The sequence below is a fragment of the Phascolarctos cinereus genome, unplaced genomic scaffold (genome assembly GCF_003287225.1).
Source record: "Phascolarctos cinereus isolate Bilbo 61053 unplaced genomic scaffold, phaCin_HiC Scaffold_1;HRSCAF=81, whole genome shotgun sequence".
In the NCBI taxonomy this organism is placed as follows: Eukaryota; Metazoa; Chordata; class Mammalia; order Diprotodontia; family Phascolarctidae; genus Phascolarctos; species Phascolarctos cinereus.
In genome coordinates this window covers 153758332-153783996 of record NW_027555514.1, presented here as the reverse complement: position 1 = coordinate 153783996, position 25665 = coordinate 153758332, and the positions used below count along the sequence as shown (strand labels likewise).

The window sequence follows — 25665 nt, the reverse complement described above, 5'->3', positions numbered from 1 at the left end:
TGTCTTTTATGAAAATACCTCAGAAACCACCTTCTTCATGCCGATAGCAACCACTAGCCATCTGCCAAAGGAGAAAAACCACACCCTCTCCCACCCACTATTCCTTGCCAAAAATTAACACTAAAGTGAGAGTGTGAACTGGGATTTTTGGAATCAATATTTTGCCTGCTCATCCATCTTCATCGCCTCAAACTCATGTCTTTTTCTTTGTAACAATTTGTGTGATAGATGTTCATCATACTAGTCCATCCAAAGAGAAAGTAACTTTAAATGATCATATAATTTCAGCTATAAATGACACAACCTTACTCTTATTCATCCTTTAGCCATCTTCTTTTTATTCCAAGATACGAAAGTATTTGCTGTTTTTCAAAACTGCTAGGGTTTAAAAATAGAAACACTTATATTACATAGCTAAAAAAAATACTTGAGTGAAACTTAGCAAGATAAGATGTCAGTGAAAAACTACTGTATACTTTCCTCCCATGGCAATTAAAAGCTACATATTCAACCTGGAGAAGAAGAGCTTGATTAGAAGTAATGCATTCCATTAACAGACTGATAAGTTCTATCAACCGTCAAAGAATTTTTAGTGCATGTGGTAAGATATAGATTTCATTTTAAAAGCAACTATTTAGAAAATACCTTTTTTAATTTTTATATTATTAACTTCAAATAAAATTTTATTCCAGACTTCAAAATGGCATACTAGTGTATTTTTTTTAAACTTACTATTATGGAAACATTTCATTTTGGAGCCATGGCTATGTAATTATTATCCATTAAACAGCCAAAATCAGTGACTATTAACTTATCAAATTTAGAGCAATTTATCAGGATAACCATTGAAAAATCCAAATTGAATTTTATTTATATATAAAAAATAAACTAATTATAAATAGTGGAATGTTTTCTCATGATCTACTCATATTGGAAAATTCCACAATTTGACCTAAGGACACATTTTCCTTTTTATAAAGTACATTTTATGAAATATAAATCAAATATAACATTAGATCATACATAGGAGACAATTAAACATAGTGGACAGAGATGGATAGACAACTATTCTCAAAGCCAGAAAGAACTTATTTCAAGTCATACCTTTGACACATACTGGTGTCTAGGCTCTTCTTTTGATCATGGCTTTCAGATAGTCCAATAATTTTTAAATTCTGTCTCCTGGATCTATTTTCCAGGTCAGTTGTTTTTCCAGTGAGATATTTCACATTGTTTTCTAATTTTTCATTCTTTTGGATTTGTTCTACTGTGTCGTGATTTCTCATAAAGTCACTATCTTCCAATTGCTCTATTCTAATTTTTAAGGAAGTATTTTCTTCAATAAGCTTTTGGACTTCCTTTTCCATCTGGCCAATTTTGCTTTTTAAGGGCATTTTTCTCCTCATTGGCTTTTTGGACCTCTTTTGACAGTTGGGTTAGGCTATTTTTTAAGGTGTTATTTTCTTCAGTATTTTTTTGGGTGTCCTTTAGCATCACTCTCAGTTTTTCCTCTACTTCTCTAACTTGCTTCTCAAAATCATTTTTGAGCTCTTCCGTGGCCTGGACCAATTCATATTTTTCTTGGAGGCTTTGGATGTAGGGGCTTTGACTTTGTTGTCTTCTTCTGGTTGTATATTTTGATCTTCTTTTTCACCAAAGTAAGATAATATAGTCTGACTCTTTCTGTGCTGCTTGCTCATGATCCTGGCCAATTACTTGAGTTTTAAACTCTTTGTTAAGGTACAAATCTACTTCCAATGTGGAGAATGTACTGTCCCAAGCTTCGGTGGTTTGTACAGCTGTTTTCAGAGTTACTTGTAGGGATCTGTAAATTTTCAGTTCTTCCAAGGTGGTATGATAAAGGGCAAGGTGTTTACTCCTTTCCTGGCCTGCGACTACAAGTACTCCTTTCTGTCCTGTAACTGTGAGGAGGGGTTTCTCTCCACAGCCACTACAAGCTCCACCAAGCCAGCGCTCCTCCTCACCCTAGCACCGCTACCCAGAACTGTGGCCCAGATCCAAACACGGGCAAAGCAAGAGATTCCTGCCTCAGCACTGGCAAAGAGATCCCTGCAATCCCTCTCTGATCAGCCACTGGATTCCCCCTCAGTCTGTGGGCCGGAAGCTTGGGAAGCAGCTTCCCCTCCCCCAGGGCCTAGCTCTTGGGGAATGGAGCTGAGACCCTGCCTTCCTATCTCAGCACCACAGAAACAGACTTTTCCCACTGACCTTCTAATTTGTCTTTGGCATTGGTGGATTGAGGAGTCTGGAAACCTCCACAGCTGCCCGAGATTCAGTCCTCTGAGGCCTGCTCCCGGTTTGCTGTGGCCTGCGCACCCGCACTGCGCTGTGCTCCCAGTCTGGTGCGATACACCTTTCTGATCAATCATCCAGGTTGTCTTGGGCTGGAAATTTGCTTCACCCTCTCTTTTTGTGGGTTCTGCTGCTTCAGAATTTGTTTAGAGCCATTTTTTATGAGTATTTGGAGGGGTTTGGAGGAGAGCTCAAGCAAGTCACTGCTTTCACTCCACCATCTTGGCTCCGCCTCCCCTTTGACACATACTGGCTATATGATCCTAGATTATACTTAACTTTTCAGTGCTTTAGGTACATCTCTAAGATTAAATTTCAGAGAAGACACCAACCTCCATTGACAGAAGGAATTTCCTCTCTTGGAAGTTTTATACCAAGGAAATTACAGGTATAGGCTCTATCCTATATAAGATTTCAAATTTTGTTATTTGAATTTCACAATTTTATGAAATTATAAAATTATCTTCCATATTTATTCAAATAGCCTATCACAGGGTATTTTGACTGAGAATTAATTGCAGCTTGCTCATCTATAGATCTTGATTAGTTTTTTTGTTGTTTCCCAGATTTAAAAAAAATACTCCCTCTTGCCTAGTTGTTTCTTTTCCAATCCTATACTTGTACATTTTATTTTTTTTATCAGAGTTAAAGCTTTTAATTTCTATTATTACTAAATTCCTTCCTGTTAGATTTGTCCATCATTCTAGTCTGACATACTGACTTTTTATCTAACATGTTACATAGGCCTCAACTTTATGTCTTTTAGAAATGAGAAGCACAGAAGCAGTCTTTTTGTCTAAGTCATTGATAAAAATACTGAACTTAAGTCCCAGCAGAGATCCCTGGGGATATCCAGAGGAGACCTATTGAGACCTATCTATATAATAATGATGATGATGAGAATGATGATTGACATTAATATAGAATTTAAAAGTTCAAAAAGCATTTTACCCCCCAGGAATCCCATGTTGGCATCAGTGTATAAATAACTTCTCTTATGGTTCCATCATTCCACTACTTTCACACACACCTAATAGTGCTATTACCTTGCCAATTTAGGTTATTCATGATTTGTGATCATATCTACTCAAGGACAACTTTGTGATAAATTGTTCAGTCCAATTGAAAATTTCATCTTTTTTTTCCAATTTCCTGACTAGTTTTTAAAAATCAAAATGCATGAATCAATTTTTGATGTCATTTATCTGCAATCATAGGCAAGTTACTTAATTTTATTGTCATTGTTCCTCTATGAAAGCATATGATATACCAGAACATATGGTACTTGTAATTAACTTTCTATGCATGTCAATATTATATGTACTCACCAAGTTAAAGATGAAAAGTTGATGATTTCTTAATATCAGATTTACCCAAGATAACAACTATCCATCTATATTCAAAGAAATATTCAGGTATTTGGCTGTGTCACTAACATAGTTGACTAAATTATTGATCTTTACCAGAGAAATTTAAGATAACATAACTCAGATAATGGACTTGTCAAATGCAATATCCTTAGTACAAACCAAGGGAAAATTCAGGCTGAAAGTTTGAGATTGAATCTGGAGGTCAAATTGAACTGATGGATGAAAGTAATGCTTGATGAAGGCAATACTTAGAAATTCTTTGTCCTTCTCTAGGCCAGGTACATAAGGAATAGAGAAAGCTAATAAACTGGCACACTGATGTAGAAATTTAGTGGGAAGAACATATTTAGAACAATTAACACCTTTATAATACCAGTCTTAATATGTACTTTCTGCATGGTAAAGTAGGCATTGAACTTTTGTGGTTGGGAACTTTTATGCTACTTTTTTTTCTCATTTTAAAAAAATTTAAACTTAAACATTAACTGAAATGAGCACTTCCATAAACACACCAGAATAGAGGGTTGTACACAAAACTGTGAAACTAATCATATATGGCTTTCTTTTTTGTGTGTGTTTAATATATTTAACATATTTCTTTAAAATCTGTCCTGTAATTCCTTCTAGCCTTCTCTTTTGTTCTGTGCATTTACAACTGAGGCACCCTTGAAAGAGATACAAGATGAATCAGGTATCATGCAAATGAAACTACCAGTACCTTGACCATCACCACTCTCAGACCACAATAGACATAGCTCAGGACCCTGAACACAAGAAACTTAGGAAGAAAAGTGACTCTTAAACCCCAGACATGGTTCCTGCCTAGCCACCAAATCCATTGAGGTGGAAGTCATTATGGAGAGGGAACTCACCTTCTTCATCACAACAAGAAGCAACTGCTAACCAACAGCCACCAACTTGTATATAGGCACAGGAACCAGGAGAGTGGCAGTACTCCCCAAAACATGAGCCTGTTCCTCACAGCCATCTTCCAGGGAAATAACTGTTATGTTGAGGGGGCCAGCCATCCCGACTGACTGACAACCAACTGCCATACACAGGACAGGCAAGCCCATCTAATTGCAACAGCAAGGTATCCTGACAGAGAAACAGTAGACAGCACATACCAGGCAAATCAAACCACTATCACTCCCTTGACTATTATTTCCTCACACACTCTGATGAAGATAGCCCATGACCCTGAATGTAAGAGCTTTAATAATAGCAAAGCTTCTAGCCCTAGTGCCTTTGCCATCATTCTGGGGAGCAACACTTACACAGATGCAACCTGGAAACTGCTCCTACAAGTGTTACAGCCCCAGCTATAAAAATTCAAAAAGAAAAGTTCTTCCCACCAAAGTCCTTGTCACTATCAAATGAGTCAGCCTCAGATAATGATATGATTTTATCAGTGGAAATAACATTAAAGTAGAAGCACATACATATTCTTTGCTTCTGCACCCTAAGGACCATGGAATTTTTCCATCTGATTTGCAGCTAAAATCTTCCATATGTGTTGTTTCCTCCACTATGATCTGAAATCCTTGAGAAGGGATACTGCCTTCCCTTTCTGTTTGTATCCCCTGCACTTAGCATGGTGCTTTGCACATAGAAAGCCCTTAGTAAGGACTTCATTCATTAATTCAAAAAGCATGTTCCAATGAACCTATTTTCTTTTCCATAAAATTGGCAATCTTATCCCTAACTTTCCTCTCCTCTCCTCTCTACTTCATAAAATATAGGAAAAAGAAGAAAAATCTTTTAATAGATATGTATAATCAAGTAAACACTCACATTAGCTATATCCAAAAAATGCATGTTGCTCTATCAAGATATAGATAGGCTGCTTCATGCTTCATCATCAATTTTTTGGAATTATGGTAATTGCAATGATCACATTTACTAAGTCTTTCAAAGTTATTTGTCTTTACAATGTTGTGGGTATTATATAAATTGTTCTTTTCGTTCTGTCCACTTTACTCTGCCTTACTTCCTGCAAGTCTTCAAAATTTTATCTGAATTATTACTTTCATCATTTCTTGTGGCCAATAGTATTCAATTATATTCTTATACTATAATTTGTTTAGTCATACCTCAATTCATAGGCACTCCTTTACTATCCAGTTCTTTGCCACTACAAAAATAACTGCTATAAATATTTTTTTGCAGATAATTCCTATCCCTCCTTCTTTGATCTTTTTGTGGTATAGGCCTAACAGTGGTTTCTTTGGGTAAAAGGGTCTGTACAATTCAGTGAATTTGGGGGCATAGTTCAAAATTTCTTTCAGCAATGGCTATATTAATTCACAGCTCTACCAACAATGTGTTGATGTATCTATTTTCTAGTCACTCATATTTTTTTTAAATTTTCTTATCATATTTCATTTATTTTTTAAAATTGAAAGAAACTATGAGATATCACCTAGTCTAAAACCCTTAATTTCAACTTGAAATCTGAGATCCAGAGTTTTAATCATTTGCTCAAGATCATAAGGCAACTTAGTAGCAGAAGCAGAACTCAAATACCATTTCAATCATTTCTGCTGAACAACATTTATATTTATTGTCACTGATTCCTTAGTGACAGTAAATTTCACCCAAGTGACATTTGACCATCAAAAGGATCCCATAGTATGTTTCCTTTTATCAGAAAAAAATTGTAATGTAAAACTACAATGGGTTACCTAAAATTGCTATCAGAAATAAACCAGTCCTATGGCGATCAAAAATTAAGTATAGTGCAAGGATAAGATTGGTTGCTCATATCACTAAGACTGAATTTGTTTGTTGCATATATTTTATTTAATAAGTTTACAAAAAAAAAGCTTCATCCCTTAAATCTTGGAACCACATTTGAGTGTTTTGTCCTAAAAAAAAATACTTGGGAACATGGCTAATCCACAAGAGAGATTTTTGCACTAAATATAGTACTAAGAATACTTTTCACAATTTTTCTAATTGTGAAACCTCTAGGATTCTGTCAATAGACAATTTTTATAAAAAAAATTTGCAGACAAAAATTTTGTGTATGTAGTTATTACATGTAATTATTTCTCCTGATAAAAGTTCAATAAATCAATTAGATCAGAATATTTAGATTTAGATCAGAAGTTAACTAGAGTATGTTCACCCTCACTTAATGCTATTAAGAAGTACTAGGATAGTATGTTTCTGTTAATTTGTCTAATTTTCATTAATTTTGTAGATTCTGCTCTAGCCATCTATCATTCTCTCTTTCTCTCTCTGTCTCTTGCTACTACCACCACTCCTTTTTAGCTAACATTATTCTAAATCTGGATTGTCCATTATATCAACTTTCGGTTTCTTATAACATGATGTGAAAGGAGAATTTTTCCCTTCTGGGAGAAAGCTAAATTTTTAAAAGAAGCACATTTGGTATAGTTTAAATGGCAAATGGGTTTTTAACACCTGTGCAGATGCTTTGATGTAAAATGCATACTCTAGGTTATATGAATTGTTCATAACCCCTTTTGTTTTCTGATGTACAGAAGGAAAAAGAAATGAAGTAATAGTAAGAGGTTCAGAATTTTTTTCCCCTTTGTGCTAATAACTTACTTGAATTGGATATGTATTTAATATCATAGGGTTGCCATCTAGTGGTTTAGAAAGAACATTTTAGTTTAAAGGCGTATTTTCTGTAATTAGGTATTCTTTTCAGTCAACAAACTATATAATCAATTGCTAGATTGCATTTTAAAGTGTTATTTACAAATGAAAGGCATTATATTTTCTATGATGTGATGTCTACAAAACATGGATTTTTACACTGAAAAAGAATACTAGGACCTAACTTTTCATATTAAAATTTCTAAGACAAAGTTTGTAAGATGGCCAAAATTGAGGCAAATAATATTAACTGTGGATTGGAAAATGTAAACTTGTTCTAGAATTTTGAAATATGAAATATTTACATCAGCTATCTAAAATTTAAACCTCTTCAGAACCTGACTTATTCTTAACTTTCCAATCTTACAATTTGCCCATCTCCACATATTCTGTCAATACTTACTGGCCTACTTGCTGTTCTTCTCCTGGTTCTCCACCTCCTGCCCTCCCTGGCTTCCTTCAAGGCTCAACTAAAATCTTATCTTCTACAGGAAGCCTTTCCCAAAACCACTTAATTCTAATGCCTTCCTTCTTAAAATTATTTCCTATTTATCCTATGTAGAATTTGTTTGTGTATATTTGTTTGCTTATTGTTTCCCCATTAGTTTATGTGCTACTGGAGGTCAGGAACTATCTTTTTCCTCTTTGTATCCACAACTTTTAGCACAGTGCCCGGTACATAATAGGCCTTAATAATTGGTTATTGACTGACTGAATGACCTCCTCTCATACAATTCCATCTCCAATCCTTTTTACTGATTATCTCCCATGCTTATAATGATCTTCTTCTCTCATACCTCTTGGATTCCTTGATTCAGTTTCCTTGAAGATTTAGCTCATATTTCACCTTCTACTGGAAGCCTTTCCAGGTCTTCCAATCTGTTATTGCCTTCGTTTCTCAGTTGACTGTCCATCTACTTTGTAAATTTCTATCTTGTCTCCCCCATTAGAATGTGAGGTCCTTGGAGGCATGGACTGTTTTTGTTTTTCTTTGTATTTTCTGCATTAAGCTTGGTAACTGGAACTTAGAAAAGCTTAATAAGTGCTCGTTGATTGTCTGAAAAACAAAGAATAGCAACATAGGCAAGATAAAGAAGAGACAGAGACAGACAGACACATACACACAGACAGAGGCAGAGACAGAGACACAGACATGGAGACAGAGACAGACAGAGACAGAGAAGTGAGGAATGGAGAGAGAGGAAGGAAGGAAGGAAGGAAGGAAGAAGAAGGAAGGAAGGAAGGAAGGAAGGAAGGAAGGAAGGAAGGAAGGAAGGAAGGAAGGAAGGAAGGAAAGAAAGATGTGTGAGGGAAAAATCTCTAGGAATTATTATTCAATGGAAAAAGTGCTGCATTTAAAGTTGAAAGGCCTGGGTTTGAATATCATCCTTATGAATAATTCCTTTTACAGTATAAATTAGCAAATCACTTAACCTTAAGCCTTAGCGTTCTTATGTGTAAACTGAGGGGCTGAATTAGATGACCTTGAAAATCAAAATCTATTGTGAATGTGGAAAATATCACCTAACCAAGCCTGGAGTACAGAATTTGCTGACGCAAATCTGTAAAGATAACAGTCAAATTGAATCGAACATTTGACATTGTACAAGAAAAAAAATCACAAAAGAAGAAACAGAAACTTTTGAAAAATCATTCACTCTTGTTAATAAGTAAAGCAAAATATAACAAATATATAATAACAATTCTTACATATCATGTTAAAAATAAATTTTAAAAAAATTTATCAACAGAAAACCCTTTCCTATATTCACATATCTTTACATAGATAAATGACAACAGTCGCAACAACAAAAACGACAACAAAATTTCACAGACATTTTCTATAAGTTATTTTATTTCTGTTTTTATTAGAATCATCTCAATAAGACAATAGAACTAATGAGACCAAGTTACCCATAATCCCCCAGTGGGACAATTATCCAAGAACATACAATGTTGTTTGATTTCCTTCCCCTCAAAAGACTGCAAAAGAGAGGCCAGTATGAATAGCTCTTTGCCATACAATCAGTCATAGAGAAATAATTATAATAATAATTATAAACATGAACATAATATAATCCTGCTTCAGGATATTTTCTATTTGAATCTCTTTGAAAAATATTATAATAATCAAACAATACTATTGCTAACAATAATAATAATAGTAATGATTATTATTATATATATTTATGTGTGTATATATGCATATATCCAGTACCCCACAATGTTGTTTCATATTCTTAACCTTGAAAGGCTTCAAAAGAAGGGTTAGTATGAATAACTCTTTAGTATCTATCTTTCTATCTATCAATCAGTCTAGCTAATCAGCATATACATATATATATATATATACGCATATATATATATTCTACATAATATACATGCAGATTGATAGATACACACACATATCTACACTCTTGGCTTTTTCATGTAAATATATATACACACAATGCGTATGTAAAGTACACATTTATGTGTGTATTTGTATATATACATATATAATATTTTTTACATAAACCTACATGTGTAAGAAGAATTACGGTATATGTGAATTATTTTCAAAACCTACAGTGCACTGTCTATTAAGCAATGGGAATATATTGACTTGTCTTTTCCTTTTCTTTTTATGTAGGAAGTGAGCTGTTTTCTGGACTCTACAGTGACTACTGGGGAAGAGATGCTGCTGTCTTTCGTAGCCTGGGCCGCATGGCTCATATTCGGACTGAACATGATGATGAGCGTCTTCTAAAAGGTAGAGCTGAACAGAGTACTCTATTAGGGTAAAAATATTGATGCCTAGTATAATCACTACAGAGCTCAGAAATAGGTTTTTGATAGAAGTTCATTCTTTGTATTAGAGTACCACTTCAAATTCTCAATGGACTATCATGGATCCTCTAGCATTTTCTGAATATCCCAGGATCCCAAAATTTCAAAATAAGAAGAGACCTCAGAAGTCATCTTGTCTACCCTGTATCTGAAAAATAATCCCTTCTGCAAAATATCAGACAGATTTTCATGCGACCTGTGCCTGAGACGTGTAGTCAGTGATTCCTCTTTCCCACAATGACAGTCTATTCCATTTAGGGAAAGCTCTGGTTATTAGGAAATTTTTCTTTACACGAAACCTAAATCTGATTCATGCAACATCTATGTATATCCAGACCTACGTGCATATCCATATATGTATCGTCTGTAGCTCTGTATCTCTACAATTATTTGTATGCATGTATGTGTGTACCTATACATAAACACATACATACATACACACACAAAGCTAAGCAGCAGATTGAACAAGGTGCTGGGCCTGAAGTCAATTCTAGCCTCAGACAGCAGCTGTGTGACTCTGGGCCAGTCACTTTTTTCCTCCATTTCTTCCTTTGTAAAATGAACTGGAGAAGGAAATGGCAAACCATATCTTTATCAAGACAACCAAAGATGGGTTTATGAAGAATCAGACATGACTGAAATGATTGAACAATACACACACACACACACACACACAGTCACACAGCTACTAAGAGTATGAGACCAGATTTGAACTCATGAAAATGAGTCTTCCTGACTCTATTCTCTGTACTCTTTCTATTGTAAGCACTGAGCTGCCTATACACACACACACATGCACACACACAGACATAGAGATTCTATTTATATAATATTATACATTACGCCATGCATCATATACCTCTATGTCTTGACTCTTTAAAATAAGGTAAAATTTGAAATAAGGATAGTATCTATCTATCTATCTATCTATCTATCTATCTACACACACAAATTCTATCCATTTATATATTATACATTATGCCATGTGTAAACTATGTCTTGATTCTTTCAAATAAGTTGTTGCAGATACTGTGGTAGGTTTATTATCTCAGCAATGCATATTGTGAAGCTATATTCAGAGGGCACTAAAGCAATGAATTGAAATATTAAACACAGACACACATAGCTACTTAATGAGTTGTTTTGTCCACATTTAACCATCAGTGTGTTTTTCCCTTACTGAATTGGCTGTATATTTACATCAGATAGCTACCATTTTATGAAGTCATGTTATATTTTAGAAAGGAATACCATTCTAGGAAATACCTTCAACAATTTTTAGATATGGCATTTCAATGTAATCATTAATGTCTTCATATATTGTCACATGAAATTATATTTTATGTTTAATATAAAAAGTCACTTTCCAGAGATTGTTTCCATAAAATAATTTTAAGTCTGACTGATATTATAAGGTTCATCAAACACACCATCTAAAGGAAAAAAAAATTCATACAAATTTCCTAGATTACAAAAGTCTCAGGTCATTCTACATTATTTTCATTTTAAAACAAAATTATTCCTTCATGTGATCCACTGGGGAAAGATTATGTGAATCTAAAGGAAAGTGATGTTGCACTATAGCTAAAAATGCATTCACTGCAATAATGTCAATTTTTATTAAATAGAAGAAGGAATACTACATGTTGTTCCATGGTTAATGTTTCTTATTTTTCCCATCTTTGGTGTATATTCCTAACTTTTTTTATTATTCATAACTTTTGATCATGAATTCTTGACCACACCTCCACTTTCTCAACTACAGATCTTTTATTTCTTCTTCAATATTTCAGAATGATTTGCTTCTGAGGGTTAGAGTTCTCTTTGTAGATATTTAAAGTGGAATGTAAAAAGCTCCATCTTCAGAACACTTTCTTTCTCAATGAAATGATGAATCTGTCATTAGCTTTCATTTTTTCTTATTTATTGGAAAAGGAGATTTCAAAACAAATTTTTAAAGATTTAATGAAATCACTCTTTTTTACTTTTCTAAAGAACCTAAGTTTGTAGGTTCTTATATGATTCCTGACAATGAAGACCGGGATGACAACAAAGTATATTTCTTCTTTACTGAAAAGGCACTGGAGTCAGAAAACAATGCACACACAATTTACACAAGAGTGGGAAGAGTATGTGCGGTAAGACTTCCATTATTATAACATTGTAAGCTTTGTTGCCACAATATTTATTTTTTAAAAACTTACTAAAATAGAATATTGTGTTGTCTTTAAAAACACTTTTGTTAAACTGGTACCAAATTAGCATTTGTTAGTTTGATATTTTTGCTTAATATAAATTAAAACAATGTTAAGGTGAAATAACTATTTTATGTCTTGCCAATTAAAGAAATACATATCAATAAACTAAGGATATTTAATATGATATCTACACACATGAAAAAGTTTGGCTGAATTCAGTTTTTATAAATGAAACCTTACAACCATTTTTTTAAATTTACTCTTGAGTCTAGCAATGCTTCAAAAAAGCAATTCTTTTGTTCTAGTGGAATAAAGAGGATCCACAGTTTCCTCTAATACACCTTAGTAGATATCTTTCATAGCAACATGGATTTGGAGCTTAAAATGATCATAGTTTCAAGTGAAGACTAAGTCTTTAGAGTTCTTTCAGTCCAAACTCTTAGTTGACAGATGAGGAAGATGAGGGGCAGGGAAGTGTACTCACCTGCCCAATGTCACACAGGTAGTAAATTTCAGAGCTGAGATTTGATTTGATTCTAGATTCTGCATTACCAATGTACCACATTGCCCTTCTCATGGTTTGTAGAGACTATAATCACTGTGGGGCCAAATATTTCTTGATAAGCTTCTCTGAACTTAGAAAGACAGGTATATACACACAGGCACACACACACACACACACACACACACACACACACACACACACACACACATTCCTTTACTAGGACCATATTGCAAATCTTTCCTGTTTGTCATAAGACCTATCAGAGTAAGTGATCTACTGAAATGATCTTGGAGAAAACAGAGATATATCCACAAAGTGCCATGGGAATATTACTTTAGGAGAAGCTTATATTCCCATCCTGACAGCTAATTCATGAGAATATTGGTTTGCTTGTCAGTTGGTTATTTACATATCATGTATAATCCATAGTTTAGTTTGAATCAGTATTACTATGGGTATTCAGAAATCTATACACTTTAAGAAAGGTCATCTGGAACATTTAAAAATGAAGTGTCAGTATACCTTGAAAGTTATTTGTCTTATGAATGTTTTTAATTTGCCAGCAGACAAACTAATGTCCATCTATGAGATATGCCCTCTCAACCTTTGATGATTTTGAAAGATTTTTTTTTGCTTGAGTCTATAACTTTGAGTGTGAATTAAAAAACAAACAAACAACCACATAAAGTTCCTTCCACATGCCAGATGTTATGTTAAACAATAAGGATATAAAAATATGAACAAAATTGTCTCTGCCCTCTTACATTCTGATAAGAGAAGACAAAGCTTTCTTGGACGTCTGACTGGAGACCATGGAGTTTTCTTTTCTAGATACTGGAGTGGTTTGCCAATTCTTTCTCCAGTGGATTATTTTGTCACAATTCTCCACTATGATCTGCCCATCTTGGGTAACTATGGGGAACTAGAGTTGGAAAGAGGAAGGGATTGAAACTAGGGCAGCCTGGTTCTGGACAAGAGAAGGTAAAAATTTACCAATCAGAACTTATGGTTCTAGGAATGGGAATATTTCATCAGGGATTGTTTTTTGTAACCTGTTTAACTTACTAATGCTAAAAATATGAGTTTGAACATTATAAATGATGTGGGTTATCTTTTGAAAAGCCAATTTTTAAAAAAATGGAATATAAACTATCAGTGTGTTGAACTCTAAAGAATGCTAAAGTCAGCTGTTGAATTTGGAGTCAGAGTACCTGAGTTCAAACCCTGATTCTACCACTTACTACCTATGTGACCTTGGCTAAGTCACATAACCCATTTCATTCTTAATTTTCTCATATGTAAAATAAGGTAGTGGAACCAGATGACTTCTTAAATCCCTTTCAGAACTAAATCTATGGTTCTAGCTCTTTGATTGAGAAGTTATCACTTTGAAAAAGAGAGATAAATTCTTAGGAAAAACAGTTAGTCCCCCTGCCTCAAGTCTCTAACCACTCTAATTTTCCGGTCACGCATCTATTTGGTATCCTTCTTTACATTTCTGCACAATTTTCATAGAAAATATGTTACACCCTGAAACTCATGCCTGCTGTGTGAGTCTCTATTGCCCTTTGGTTGATCCACAACTTCAATTCTTTAGAGACTGTGGTGTATCATCACTTTCAGATATATGACATCACCATAAGAATATTGACAGATTTTTTGTTTCAAGGAAAAGCTTAGGATGATTAAAAGCACCACACAACTCCAGACCATTCTCTTCCTTCTATTTAATTCTGAGTCAGGTTCATTGTTCCTCACAAACGCATTCTGAGTTGTCTTCCCAACTATATATCCTAGTCTGGACAATAGGCATTCTATTTTTTCTTGTATAGATTGGCTAAGCCTTTTTTGCATGATTATTGATTAAATCATTTAAAAGGCTCAGTAATATCTTGTATCTTGGTTTAATCAGGACCATGTCATCCACAAATAGGAACATTTATTCACCCTCTAGAGGAATTTTTTTTCCATTTATACTCTGTCCTAGACATACTCCATAATGGTAGTAAATGATTTAATAATCCGTGAAACTTCCTAGTTCTCACTATTGTTATATCATTCAAGAAATCTTGCCTTATTTTTGTAAATTCCTATGATATACATAATTTTATGCTTGCACTTGTGCTTACATTTTGCTCATTGAATATTTTTTTTAAAGTCAGCAAATAGTAAACATAATGGGATCTTGTATTTTCTCAACCTTTTAGTAAATTTGTGATAGTAAAGATGTGGGCTACTAAAGAATATAATTTGCAAAAAATCTGAGTTCCCTTCTCATATTTCCACAAGGGATGCACTCAGTGAATATTTTGTTATTCTCCTAAAGATTTCATAGTGATAGTAATGTCTGCATGTAGTTATATGCTTATTAATTTTTTAATGTATCACCATTTTTGGAAGTAATAAACTCTATGATTGTTACCAAACAAGTGAAATTCCATGTTTTCAATATATTGAGAACTGATCTCAATATTAGCAAATTTTGTTGACACTACCAAAGAGCTTCTCTGTGTATAGTTAATCCAGTCCTAGATCTCAGTCTCCTCACCTGTAAAATTACTTCAACAACAACAACAACAACCCCTTTAAATTCCTTCCAACTCTTAAACTATGATACTTAGCCTTTTCATTTATCCTCATTAAATTCCATCTTATTTGCTTCATCCTGACACTAGGCCATTGTGATCTTCTGGTATCTTGAGACGTCATTCAATGCTTTAATTAATCTTTCTAATGTCCTGTCACTTGTGAATTTGATAAGCATTCCATCATTCCTTTATCTAACTCATTGATAAAAATGTTAACTAGTATAAGACCAAAGAAAGATTTCTTGGCCATCTAACTGGAGATGATGGGGTTTTCTTTTCTAGATACTGGAGTGGTTTTCCATTTCCTTCTCTAGTGGATTATATTTTCTCACAATTCTTCACTGTGATCTGTCCATCTTGGGTAACCCTGCATGGCATAGCTCATAATTTCATCGAACTATGAACACTCTTCCACCATGTAAAAAGGCAGTGATCAAGCTCAAATATTTGACCGTCTAATGAGAAGACAAGACTCATTGAAAAAGATCCTAATGTTGGAAAAAAAATTGAAGGCAAAAAAGGAGAAGGGGACAGCAGAGGATTATTTGGATAGACACTGTCATACAAGCAACAAAACATGAGCTTGGATAGATTTTAAGAGATAGTGGAGGATAGAAGAGCCTGGCATGCTATGATCCATGAAGTCACAAAGAGTCGAACCTAACCAAATGAATGAACAACAACAACAACAACTGGAGACCTCCCTCCAACTCAATATTAAAACATTAATGATGCTTCTTTAGGGAGTTGATGTGCATAAAATGCAGAATGAGACAGATTTTTGGACATAGCTAATAGAACATGATTTATTGACTACGGATATTTATTATGGGAATTTTCTTTTACCTTTTTATTATTCACAGAGGGAATAGAAGGGAGAGAAAATAAATTAATGCAAACAAAAAAAGTTAAACAAGAAAGAAAAACAATGAGATATTGGATTAAAAAAAATAATTCCTCATTGGGCCCAGCCATTCAACCAGTTCTAAATCTGCCTAAATATTATATAATCTAACCAATAGCTCTCCATCTTTCCCACATGATAAACTTTTCAAATGCTTTGCAAAAATGAAGGTTACTATATTTATAACATTCCTCTGAGTGAGCACTCTAATAATCCTCTTTAAAAAAGGAAATTATATAACATTTCAGAGATCACCATTTTTGTTTTTGTTTTGAGCTGCGTACTAAGCAAACATTTAATAATGTATGCTAGAATTTTCCCAGAAATAGAAGTTGACCAAATTGGCATACTTTACAAATGTCATTCTCTTCCTTTAAATCCATTCATTCATTTGTTCATTCATTTATTCATTTAGTTATTTGTCTGTCTTCTTTCTGATAGCACCTATCCTACTTTCTGTAATCATTCAAACATCACTGGCAGTGGTTCCATGATCATATTCATTTGTACTTTCATTACTCTGAAATGGTGTTTATTAGTTGCAAATAGAACTATGTCCTCTCTTACTATATCTGTAATTATCTTTAGCTTTAACTCCTTAATAGCCATTTTTTATTCTGTCTTTTTAATCTCCAAAGACCATTCTCCTTCACAGAAAATAGAGGCAAAATAAAGTGTTGGACAGCTCTACTTTTTCTTTGGTTTTAATAAACTTTATACAGTTTACCTTAAGCATCTCCCTAGGCCTCCAGTAAACCTTCTCTTTGCTAAAAAATAACCAATAAATAAAAGAAAAAAAAACCTTCCCTTGTCAACCTCAGCTTAGAATATAAAGTAGACTATGACTCTATTTTTCCATGATTGTGGCATGTTTTTCTATTTATCTTTGTTCACTTGCTTTCTCTTTCATCTTCTGTTCTTGTCTTCTGACTAATTCTAAGTTGGTTGATGAGTTCCTTGTGCATCCACATCAGTCTTGTCTGATAACTCCCCTTTGTCTTTCTTATAATTAGGACTTTCTTTTCCAAATTTCATTCTTGAAATCTCCTATAATTTCTGCACCAAATTTCCCTGCTTGATTTGTGATTTTTTCCTAAACTCTCCATGAACCGTTTAACTATGTTCTTCCCACATTTGGAATGACTGTCACATTATGGACAGATTTTCCTCTCAACTCTTCTCTCAGAAATTCAAAGGTCAACTTGTTGCTTCCTCCAAGGTTCCTACCACTTCTTCATCAGCCATCACTTACTCCTTATTGGTGAAGATCAGGGCTGGAAAGGCAGGGCTTTTTATTTTAATAGGAAAATTTTACCAGACTGATTAACTGATAATAATAACTATTCGTTTTTACGTATGCCTTAGTTTAGCTAAAATTGTTCTGATAGTACAAGGGCAAATTTCTAGTCTGACTCTTTAACTGGAGTCCATTCAAGACAAATCAGGTAATGTTCTCTTGTATGCTCATCTATGTATTTTTCTAGGCCTCATAAATGGTGAGTGACTTAAGTAAATCTCTCTCATTTACTGGTATTAATTGTTTTATCTAGACATAAACAATCCCTCATTATGTAGCATCTCTCTCAAAGAGTAGTCTCTAGTGATTATATACTCATATGCCTATATGCCTACTAGTATGCCTACTACATGCAAAAAACACAGTAAGGTGTTTTTGGTTATCCTTAATGCAAGGAGTTCAAACTGTAGTGCTGGGTGTCTATTGCTTTACATTTAGAAAATAACCCCCTACAGCCTACTTCTTTCATTTATTTCAATGCATATCATTTTAACAATGAATCAGAAGAAATACATTCTTTCCAGTTATAGAAGATGCTTAACTAGTCTTACATCATGGAGCAGCAATGTGGTATGGTAAAATATATGCTAGGATTCAGATAGGTTCTCAGTAGGTAAAATGCTGAGCCTGAAGTGAGGAAGACCTGAGTTCAAATTCGGCCTCAGACATGTACTAGCTGTGAGAGCCTGAGCAAGTCACTAAACCTCTGTCTGCCTTAGTCCACTGAAGAAGTAAATGGCAAACCAGTCTAGTATCTTTGCCAAGATAACCCCATGGACAGTATTGGTGTGCTATGATCCACAGGGTCATGAAGAATCAGACACTAATGAATGAACAACAGAATATATGCTGGGCTTAGAGATGGAAGACACTTGGGATGAGATCAATTGTTGTCATATTTATTATATTTGTGACCATAACCAAATCCCTTAAAGTCCATGACTTTGATTTCTCCTGCTGTATCGTGGGATAATAATATCTATAGCATCTACCATGGAGGATAATTGTGAGGACCAAACGAGACAATGTATTCAAAGTACTTTGAAAATGTAAAAGCGTTACATAAATGATAGCGATCATTATCGTATATCCATTACAGCACACCAAAAGTTTCTCAAAGGTATATGTCAGTTGTGCTAATGAAGTCACATGCATGATAAATACATATATGTGTAGGTAGACATACATATATGTATGCATACGTGTGTATATACATATATACACATATGTGTGCACACAAACATGTGTGTAATATTGATCAATGTATATATGCACATGCACACACATGTGTGTGTGTGTGTGTGCATGTGTGTGTATGGAACAGATTTCATTGAGAGCTATCAGTTCACTGTATATTAAATTGCAAGTTGTACTACAACATTTGTAATATTGTAATATCTTTCATTAAATAGTGTATAGGAAATGAAAATGAAAGTGACAAAAAGAAGAGCGTAGAAAATGGGACAGATAAGATCAGACTATCTGTCTGCTGATATATTATCTGCTTTATTTTAGCTAGTAAAAATAAATGATTATTGCAAATGATCATGTTCACAAAGGGAATTTTCTAGTGTCATGCCTAGAGACATGGGGTGCGGGGTGGGGTGGTGAAGGACCTCTAGTCCCTTTATCACCTAAGTAAACTAGTTTTACTTATTCATGTTTATTTAATTTTTATACTCTGTCCAAAATAATACAAGATATTTAAAGAAAAAAGAGAAGAAAATACATACTTAAAATAGTAGAGTAGATATTTTTAGATAGTTTAGGTGAGTAAATTACCATAATTTCAATGAACAAATTTCACTAGTGGTTGTTACTGGTAATTGCTGATTGGCTAATATTTTCTAAGATATATTACAAATAATAGTTCATAGACCTCATTGGAAATATCTGACTTTGAGGAACCTTTCATCATCTGCACCATGTTTTAGAGGAGATGTGGTCAATCTCTAGCATAATTTTAGTGTTTTTCTATAAATGACATACTTTGCACATTAAAAATTATGATCATATGGAAATACAGTTTTCATAATTGCCCATTCTAGACATATTATTAAGTGCTAATAAATGTTTCTCTCTTTTTTTTTTTAACAGAATGATGTGGGAGGGCAGAGAATTTTAGTAAATAAATGGAGCACCTTCCTTAAGTCAAGGTTGGTTTGCTCAGTGCCTGGAATGAATGGTATTGATACCCACTTCGATGAATTAGGTAAGTATCATAGGTAAAATTAAAAATTATTTTATGATATTTGTGATGATTTTATGCCCCCCATTTGGCACCTACCTGTAAGGATAATTTGTTCTGCATGATATTTGATATATGTCCATTTTAGAAGGATTTTTTAGTTACTGTAATCTAGCTGTACCTATGATATGTGAGTAATTTGGGCACAGAACCAAAAATTTGGTCCATCCAATTAGCCTGGGGCCAGTATTTCTGGTTTCTTGCCTTGTGGTCCAGCCATATAGACAAGTTACAAAGCTTCAGACTTACTCTATTTTTAGTCTGGTGTGATTTGCATGTGATTGTATTATTTTCTAAGACTAAACAAAAACTTCAAAAAGTTTGTAAACCATTTCATGTCAAATTAGATTAACATGGAATAATATAAAATTATTGAAAATATAATGATTATTAGCACTTAGAAATATATTCATTCTGTTCTAATTTTGTAGAGGACATTTTTTTGCTACATACCAGAGATAATAAAAATCCAGTGATATTTGGACTCTTTAATACAACAAGGTGAGTATTTAATAAAATCAATAGAAACAAAAAATGTATACAAGTTTTCATGAGCTTTCTTATCACCAAGGCTTCTACCTTGAGTTGTTTTAATTTTTTTTTTCATTTTTATCTCCTACTTCATACCAGTCTCTAAATCTTGCTTGCTCTTCTTCCACAGATACACATACACACAATACACATATACATGTATGTATATTGTATGTATACATATACAGACATATATGTGTGTGTATATATGTGCCTATATTATACATACATAGTTTCCTTTCTGCTTCCAAAGTCACAGTTCCAATATGGAAGCTTATTAGCTACTGCTCTGCTTCTTAATCTTCCATGTTCTTTCTACTCAGTTTATAATTGCACACAAATTTCATAATAATGACCCTTGAACATGTTTTTCAATGTATCACCTCTTATTTAAGACACTTACATGAGTGATTCTGTTTTGCCTGTTATATCAAATATTTTCTACTAACATTCAAGCTTTCCACACCCATCATTCCAACACCATATCTAGTCATTCTGCAGTATCATCTCTCTTATTTACTTTAGGTAATTCAGCAACTTTCTGGTTTCCAACTTTTATTTGTTCCTTCTGAGTGGGTGGTTTCATCTTTTATTCCCTCTTCCTGGAATTGTTTGCACAAACTCATGGACCTTGCTACAAAGTCATGGATCTTTTTAAAAATCACCACCTCTATGGAGACCTGATCAAATTTACCACATCCCATTATGACCATACTTATAGTCTGTTTTTCCTCTTTCTCTTTCATCTTCAGTAAGTTTGCATGTTCTTACCTTGTAGTTCCTTCTAACTTCCCTTATAATAATGTCCTAGAATTCTTGAGTTCATGTTTCATCTGTATATGAATGTTTAGTCCCTTCAAGGTAGGGACTGTGCTCTCTATTTATTCCCACAAAACACCAAGTACCCTACATTGCCCAAGGGTACTCCCTTTAACTGATGTGGACAAAGAGAAGCCAGTTGAAGAAATGGTCCAGTTGGGACCTACAACAAACAATTTAATTTTATTTTCCTGAGTTTTCCTTCCATGTACAGATAAAATGTAATAAATAATAAAATCTGTAGGAGCAGAAGGGTGTGCCCAAGATGATACTGGTAAGGACCTCTGGAAATTCACTTTTTCTCCTTAACAGAGCTAAAATTCTCTTGTTAATTGCTTATTCCTTGCCCAAATTAACCCTTTGTTAACTAGGTTAGACCTTTATTTTGGCATCTCTCTGATAAGGTGTGAACTCACCTAGTCTTGGATATCACTGAGACAAAAATCACCTTTTGTCCTGGACCACTAGTGCAATTACTACCTGAGCTATAACCCTAGACTTGGCTTTTAAAAGGAGAATTGAAGAGAAAGACTGCTCAGTTAGAGATGAGAGAACCAGAAGTGTAATGGATATAAAGAAGCCATGTTGACTCCAATTCCTATGGGCCTTTCCAGCAAACAATGGGCATAAGGGACCATGTGGTCATAGGAGAGTTGGAACCACATGCCCTCAGAGATGACAGTAGATAGAAGCAGTGGTGGAGAGAAGAGAGATTAGAGAGCCGTGATGCAGTGAAGAAAAAATAGTTATCCCTCCCTTATTCAGGAGCATTGAAGACATTTTAATCAGGTGCAGAAGAGAAGATTTTGGTGGATATTCATGGGAGTGAGCACCACCATTGATGTGAGAAGATCTAGGTTTTAGTCTTGGCTCAGTCCTGTTGTTAGATGAGAGACTTTAGGAAAGTTACTTTTTCTTTTACCTTATCTTCCTTACCCATAAAAATAAGAGTTTGACCAAACTCTTTTTAAGATTCTTTTCAGCAGACAGTCAATAATAAGAATTGCCACGGAAACAAAAATGTTACACAACATATGGTATGCCCATGTTCTGTTGCACTAATAACTTTTTTTCTATCCTTTATTCTCTTTCTGAAACAATTTTAGTGCATTACATTTAATAGTGTAACATTTACATGTTGAATTGTTTTCAGATGATTAGTTGCAAGCTGACTTTATGATTAGAGGTCAGTCTAACATTTTATTTTCCTTAAAGAATAAGTGAATTAGTGAATATGACAAAAACTAGAGCTAACTTTATCCTTTTACTTTATCAGTAGAACTTAAGCTTTTTGAAGGCAGGGACTTTTTTGTTGTTTTGTTTTTGTGTCCCCAGTTTCTAGCACAGTACCTAGCCCATAATAGGTGCTTAATAAATGTTTAGCAAATTGATTGAAATGGAATGTATGGTTTTCAGCTGTTATCAGGTTTGAAGTTCATTACTCAAAGAAGCCTGAGCAAAATTTTAATGTCAAGCGATGAAAATGATTTCCAGTCACAGTTTGTTGTCAGACTGGCTGTTTCCACCTCTGTCAAGAGACATTTTAACATTCTTAAAACCTTTTAAATAAAAAACATCTTTTTTCATCTGTTTATGTGCATGACATTCAATAATTTGGGTCACGAGGATATATATAAGTCAAACAAATAGCAATAAAGAATCACATAAAATGAAATGCAATCATCTGGCAAATTTAAGCCAATTAAAATAACTTTCAATTAAAATAGCTACCTTAAGAAAAAAAAAGTTTGCTTGGGACTTGAATAATTATTTTACTTTGAAATTTCTCTTTGCTGGTTTATATCTGGCCTAACAGGAAACATGGGAACTCAAGGAATTTGAAGAGGTCTTTACAAATTGAATGAATACTTATTTCTTTTGGTAATAACTTATGCTTAGTTCTCTCAGAATCAAAAAGTTTAACTCTATAGCTTCTTGAAGTCTTTTCCAAAAGAGTTATTTATTTACCATTTTCTTTCATTTTCTAGTAATATATTTAGGGGGTATGCTATATGTGTCTATCATATGGCAAGTATCCGTGCTGCTTTTAATGGACCATATGCACATAAGGAAGGACCTGAATACCACTGGTCAACGTATGAAGGAAAAGTCCCTTACCCAAGACCTGGTTCTGTAAGTTTAAGCATTTAACTTTGGAAAAAAATATTTATTTGTTTTTTAAATATATATAATATATATATATATATATATATATATCTACAATAAGTAGAATATTTCTTTTTATGATTATATGATTATTCTAATAATTGTCCAAAATAACATATCCCAAATGTCATCTAAAAAAATAAAGAGCCAAATTCTATCTTCTACATGAGACCTCTCCTGATCATCTCAATTTATCCCCCCTACAATAATAAGCTGATATTTATTTTGTATTTTTTCTCTATGCTCATATATATCTCTTCCAAAGAAAAGACTGGCATCAAAGAACTAGAGTCCAAATCCTACGTTTGACACATATGTGTGACATTTTAAAAGAGTTATCTAAATTCCCTTGGACTCAGTTTTCTCATCTGTGAAGTTGGAGTGCTGGACCAGAAGGCCTTTGAAGTCCTTTCCATTGTAGGTCTATGATCTTATGTAGGTACTGTCTTTCTAATAGCATACAAGCTGCTTGGGGGTAGGAACTATTGTTTGTTATTGTTTTGTTTTGGTCTTTGTCTTCCCAGTACCTGACACAAAGTAGGCACTTATTAAATGGAAATAATCAATACACATATATTTATTAAATGTTTATTATGTGCCAAGAAATGTGGTCAGTAGTGGGGATGCAGTAAAAAAAAATGTGACACAGTCCCCACTCTTAAAGAATGCATTCCAGAATGATATCAGTCCACAAGGATTTATGAAGCAACTGCTATATGTGCTCAATGGTGAAGATGCAATACAAAAGAATACAGTTACAAAAGAAAAGATGAAAATTTTCCTATGCTCAGTAGCTGACACATATCCTGGAAAGTGGGGATGGAGGATTGGGAAGTGGGGAGATATATATTTTCTTTTCAGAATTGTGGTTATGTGAAAATAAGGTAGAGTAAAATAGTGATTTTAGCTTAATGGCTATATTTCATAGTTTTCAACATATGATAGTTGGCTACCAGATGATGATTTTTTTTTTCTTTTAGCCATATAATCTGATAAAAGACTATAGAGAGAAATGATTTTTTAAGGTGAAGAAATTAACCATACTGATGAAATTCCTGATCCTATTTTGAATTTACCATTAAAATAGTTTCAAATTAATCTGTATTTGAGAAGTTTCAAGAAAGACTAAAATGTAATGGCTAACTGTTAAAAATTTCATATACTCAACAACTTACGTGTTGTGACTTGGTCGAGCAAATTTTAAATAAGATTTCTCTGAGTCTCCTTGAGAGAATTATGATCTCATGTAATAGTCTTACAAGATTTATAGGTGGAAGTGATCTTAGCCCTCATTTGCCAATGAGAAAACTGAAGCATATAGAGTTAGGGACTTGCCTAATAAGGTATTTCATGTTGTATGGCAGAACTGTGATTCAAAACCAGTTCTGAACACTATAAATCTAGTTTTCTAATCCCTACAGAAGTGTGAAAGCATTTCTACAAGGACGGGAAGCTCCACTATTTGTTTTTGAATTGGTGCTACTGGGAACTTTTTTTGCCTGTCCATTCAAACTTTTATGGTTTTAATTGTAACAAGAGTCTACAAATGGTTATGTTTTGTATCATGTGTCTTGAGGCAACTACGTTTGAAAAATGCAGGATCATTGTATGTGTTATGTAGTCCATGGAAAGCAAACATTTTACTTGTCATACATTTCAAACTCCACTCTTTTATGAGGGTCTGGTGAAATTCCATCACTCTGTTGATTACACAATTACTTGGAAGTCTGAGTAGAAACCATTTTTTCAGAGCCAAAACCAAAAGTGGAAACAAACGTTACCTCTTAACAAGTGTAAGACTTTCTTATTTCAATCACTGTCTCCTGTTAGCTTAAAATTATTATTTCCAGGAAGACATAAAGTGTATTTTGTTTCACTCTATTGATTGAAATTACAGTTTAAACTAAGGGAACCTACTCCTGTGGGTTTGCTAGAAATGCTTCCTAAAACCGCATGGTCTTAAAGGAGATTTAGAAGAAGTGACTGGTTCCTGAAATGCTTCCAACATGGACATAAATGGCTTCAATTATAATTCATAAAAATATTCTAAAGTGAAAAATTCATGCTAAATTAAGGAGCATTACCTGATTTCTTAACAAATCATTGAAAAATATCCTCTTTACGAAATAGGCTACTTACAAGCTTGTTGTAATCAGCTGACTCCTGTCTTTTCAATTAGAAAATTTCATCAATCGAAATTCACCAAGCTGCTGGTCCTACAAGGAAATTGGCACTTAATGACAAGGTAGAAATTAGAATGAAACTTAATG

The 25665-nt window shown here is 33.8% G+C and overlaps 1 protein-coding gene across 1 annotated transcript in view; it reads left to right on the top strand.

Annotated features, from left to right (window-relative positions):
• Window positions 1–25665, top strand: part of SEMA3E (semaphorin 3E) — a 345931-nt gene that overhangs the window by 269555 nt on the left and 50711 nt on the right. Inside the window, exons 6-10 of the mRNA XM_020999789.2 lie at window positions 9943–10062; window positions 12135–12277; window positions 19729–19843; window positions 20311–20380; window positions 23218–23362. Of these exons, the coding sequence (XP_020855448.1) occupies window positions 9943–10062; window positions 12135–12277; window positions 19729–19843; window positions 20311–20380; window positions 23218–23362 (593 nt within the window). The remainder of the gene's footprint in view (window positions 1–9942; window positions 10063–12134; window positions 12278–19728; window positions 19844–20310; window positions 20381–23217; window positions 23363–25665) is intronic.